This window comes from Entelurus aequoreus, linkage group LG20, assembly GCF_033978785.1.
Source record: "Entelurus aequoreus isolate RoL-2023_Sb linkage group LG20, RoL_Eaeq_v1.1, whole genome shotgun sequence".
In the NCBI taxonomy this organism is placed as follows: domain Eukaryota; kingdom Metazoa; phylum Chordata; class Actinopteri; order Syngnathiformes; family Syngnathidae; genus Entelurus; species Entelurus aequoreus.
In genome coordinates this window covers 24,537,654-24,542,653 of record NC_084750.1, presented here as the reverse complement: position 1 = coordinate 24,542,653, position 5,000 = coordinate 24,537,654, and the positions used below count along the sequence as shown (strand labels likewise).

Here is a 5,000-nt window from a genome sequence, read left to right as displayed (position 1 = left end):
CAATGTGTGTCCCAAAAAGACAACAGACCGCCGTGGTGTTAGAATAATGATGTATATATTATCACACAACTCTTATGCTTAAGGGCCGTTGCTATAGTTATTATCAATTGTGCTGAAGTTGTACTTTTTCTATCTGTGCAAAGCAAGTCGTCTCGTATCAGTGTTTTCAGACCCTGAATCGGCCTGCTGACTGCCAAGGGAACATCGAGTGCCGTGACGCAGACAAAGCAGAGACAGGGCGATATCACGAGTGCCAACACATTTGCATTTCATTAATAGTCATATATTGTGTCTAACTGGGGCTGTTGAGATTACCCCCTTCCCTCAGCGACAGCTTCAGTGATGTAACCAGGGACCTCCCAAATAAATAGAGGAAGCACGTGGGCAGGATTTTAGAGCGTAGTTTGGATCTGTAACTAGAGTTCAGCCCAAACGTCTCTCCTCATTGAGCCAAATTTAACTGTCTCTGCATGATTCCTTGCTTTTGTCTGTTTAATAGATGTCATCAGTGTTTGAACCTGACACATGGAAAGAAGGAGGGAATCACTAGGGAGCTAAGAAAATATCAATGGAAGAATGTACAAAGGCTAGGCCTGGGACGATATTCAATAAGTTAATTAACCGACGATAAATAAAAAATGAAGTCTGTAAGTTTACCAGCCGCGATAAATCACCATGTGCATGCTTCAAGAGCATTTACGCTTTTCCTCGGTTTCAGCAGCATGCGTGTGTTTGTGTTATAGCAAAATGAACAGAAGGGGGGGTGAATCATCTTGACCTTCATTAAGTGTATTTAATTCCTTGTGCGGCAAGGTGGGGCCCCTGGCCCACTAGCATCACATAGTGCAGGCCTGGATGAGCAGCATGCTTCTCTTTGCCCGGTTTAATGCGGCTCTTAGGTTCATATCGAAGTTTGTGTTTTTTTCAATGTGCGTGTTTGGCGAGCGAGACGGTCTGCAAGAGCGGTCACTCTTTTGCATCGGTTTCTGCTGCTGCCTGCATTTGATAACAGCTGTAAAACTACCGACGGTTAGTATTACCGTATCAAATTAAAATGTTAAAAAAACGTGATTCATAACTGCACTTTGATACGTACGGACAGACAGGCACTAGCTTGCTAGCTAGCTTAAATGATAACATGTAAACAACAGACATTACGTCTTTCCCTATTATGAAATGTTATTCCCCAATCCAAACTCGTACAAACACATTGCTGTCTAAACAACTAAGATACAGTATTCGCAATAAACATAAAGTGTGTGCTGTTTTTGCACAAAGTGATTGATAAACTGTGTCATGGTGAAACAGACAAACACAAATTCCGTTCAACATGAAGTGAACTCACATAAACGGAAAGTGAAACTAATCACCCTTTACAAATGAAAATGGATGAAGATAAACATATTTAAACACACAAATGAAAATTTGGCCCTTACAAAGCAAGAACATTATTTAATGTTTCCTCTGCCACAAAAGTATACTGTGTGTCTATTTATTATAGTTATCAAAAAAATACAACTTGATGAAAATATTTTAGTTTGTGTTTAAGTACTTTTTGAGCACATTCAACAACATCACAATAATAATTACAACCGTTATCATTTTGGTCACAAAATTTTATTTAGTAATTTCATGTATTGCTTTGGTTGTGTATATTTGACCACCTATGTCCTTAACAGAGACAAATCCTATTTAATTGCTTTTGGTTGTGATTTTTATTCAATTGCAATTTTTTGCTTGTTAAAGTTAAGGATTTGTGTGATTTCTGATCATTTGTGAGGGCACCAAAGAGAATTCTGTGAGTGTGCACATGTTGGCAGAGCAGTGCATACAGAGGACAACAGCTTGTTTTAGCTTGTTCAAAAATAGAAAGTTGATCCATCACCTCCTTGTTATGTTTAATATACAGTACTGTATAGAACGTTGTATTGTGTTCAAAGTCTACAAACCTTCACAAAAAATGTACTTTTGTCGAGCCTGAAACTCTAAATTCATATTTACATTGTTTCTTATTGAGAAATTTGCTTCAATATATACATTTTTCGATTTACGAACCCTGTTTGAGAACCAATTAAGTTTGTAAATTGAAGTTCCACTCTACAAGTTGTTTGTGACTTATAGCCTTCATGTCAACCTTTCTGCTACTTTGTTTTTTCACAGCGCGAAGCAGTGACCACATGTCATCCAGTTTCTATTTTTCACTGCTGCTACATGCTGTTTAAAAGTTGTAACACAATACTTTAACAGACATTACATTTGTGATGAATTCCTTGCCCAAAATGTATCCAAGGCAAGTTTCTGCCAGGCAGGAAAGAATAGGAAAAAGACATTCAAAAGCATCCTTGCACCTTGGGACAGGTTTGACACTTTGGAAAACAGTCAAAACATGATCAAAGAAAACCTTCTCCATGTAAAGTGTACAGTATTCAATTCCGGTCTAGGTAGAATTGTCCTCACCGTTCCACTGACTTGAAAGCGGATTCTGGATTTTTGCTGGGGTTCAGACAATGGATGACACTCCAAATCCCAAAACTGAACATAGTCGCCTCTGTCTCTTGGTAGGAAGGTAATAGGCACCTGCAACAGCAATGTGACAACACCTTTTTACCACTGCTACTACTTTTACTACTACTATTACTTTGGTAGGAAGACAATAGGCACCTGTAATGACAACACTTTTTACTTCTACTACTATTTTTACTACTATTACTTTGGTAGGAATGCGATAGGCACCTGCAACAGCAATATTACAACACCTTTTTACTACTACGATTACTTTGGTAGGAAGGTAATAGGCACCTGCAATATGACAACACTTTTTTACTATTACTACTACTACTACTACTACTACTACTATTATTTTGGTAGGAAGGTAATAGGCACCTGCAACAGTACTATTGCAACACATTTGTACTACTACTAATTTTACTACTACTATTACTTTGGTAGGAAGGTAATAGGCACCTGTAACTGAAAAATACACTTTTTTACTACTTCCACTACATTTAGGACTATTACTTTGGTAGGAATGTAATAGGCACCTGCAACAGCATTACGACAACCCCTTTTTACTACGACTTTTACTTTGGTAGGAGGGTAATAAGCACATTCAACAGAAATATGACAACACCTTTTCACTACTACTACTACTTTTACAACTACTATTATTTTGGTAGGAAGGTAATAGGCACTTGCAATAGCAATATGACAACACCTTTTTACTACTACTACTTTTACTATTACTATTACTTTGGTAGAAGGGTAATAGGCACCTTCAACAACAATATGACAACAACTTTTTACTACTACTACTATCACTTTGGTAGGAGGGTAATAGGCACCTGCAACAGCAATATGACAACACCTTTTTACTACTACTATTACTTTTACTAGTATTATTACTTTGGTAGGAAGGTAATGGGCACCTGCAACAGCAATATGACAACACCTTTTTACTACTACTATTACTTTTACTAGTATTACTTTGGTAGGAAGGTAATGGGCACCTGCAACAGCAATATGACAACACCTTTTTACTACTAATACTTTACATTTACTACCTACTATTTTGGTAGGAAGGTAATCGGCACCTGCAACAACAGCATAAAACACCTTTTTACTACTACTACTAGTACTACTACTAGTAGTACGGCTACTCCTACCACCGTGGTAGAAAAGTAACAGGCACCTGCAACAACAGCATGACAATCTTTTTACTACTACTACGACCTTTTTTATTACTACTTTTACTAATACTACTTCAACATTTTTACTACTTACTGCTACTTTAAGTACTACTTTGTCTACTATTACTATTACTACCACTACTACTACCACTATAAAGTATACAATTGACAACAACTTTTACTACTACAACTACATCAGTATGAGAATAATTTCTATTATCTTGTTGATAAAGAAGCTAAGCTGTTACAATCAAAAAGTTTCATAAAGCAATCAACACCATTTTCACAACAAAAACAAAGATTTACTTTTTAAAACATGTATGATCTATGTTGGCTTTGAATTGACGTCACGTCACGTCTGATTGCTTAAACACATCAATATGTTATTGATGCACAAATAATTACAGCATTGTCCTTCATGATTAATATTTAATTGTTGTACCATCAAAATCGAAAAAAATAATGTACATCATACTTTTGTACTTCTGAGTACAGAAAAAAGTGTGGTAGACCAGATAGTTTAAAAAGACCACTTCAGTAATGGTCAATCACTTAAATCTAGTAAAAAGTATTTATTCTTAAGAGTGTATGAGTCATTTCTTTACATCCAAATAGCTTTCCATGATATCTGTAGGTCTGAGACCATAGTCAACTCGTTATGGAATTGTCTCCCCAGGATATTTGGGGCTTTTTTTGTGAATGCTGTGACCTAAAAATGCCTGAATTTGCGACCGCTCATTTAAAAAGATGCAGCAAAAGTTGCAATGTTTTAAAGCCTTTTTTTCCCCCAATAACATTGAATCAACTTGTGATTTTATATTTGCTTTAATAGGTTTTCCTTATAATCTTTACATAAAAAAAGTGCAGGTTTTCAACTGAAATACAATTCACTCTTTGGCTAGCAGGAGTCAAAGCTAGCAATATTGCCAAGGAGAAAACAGAGCCTGAAAAGCTTCTTCTGTGTTCAAAGTGTCCTATGGTGCAACACTTGGTATTTTAGGTAAAATACGTGGATTAGATGAAAGCAGTGTGCTGCCATTGTTCAGTAGACATGGAGTACAAACTGAAACTATTATTGCTGTACTTCAACCAATCATAAACTTTACTACAGAAATATTCTTCATTCATACTCCTCTGACTCTTACTGTCTTCACACTTCACTTTACCAAAGTAATCAATAGTTATTTGTATTATTTATGTGAGAATTGTATTTATTGGATGATTACCTGCCAGATATTTACATTTTTTTGTGTGTAAAATATGTCAGACAAAAGCTAAGCAGTTTTCTTTTGCATTTTGTTCCCTTACTGTAGA

At 36.2% G+C, this 5,000-nt stretch overlaps 1 protein-coding gene across 4 annotated transcripts in view; it reads right to left on the bottom strand.

Annotated features, from left to right (window-relative positions):
• Positions 1-5,000, bottom strand: part of cep192 (centrosomal protein 192) — a 97,982-nt gene that overhangs the window by 8,080 nt on the left and 84,902 nt on the right. For all 4 annotated transcript variants that reach the window (XM_062029704.1, XM_062029705.1, XM_062029706.1 and 1 more), the window contains one exon: positions 2,458-2,577. In XM_062029704.1, coding sequence (XP_061885688.1) covers positions 2,458-2,577 — 120 coding nt within the window. The remainder of the gene's footprint in view (positions 1-2,457; positions 2,578-5,000) is intronic.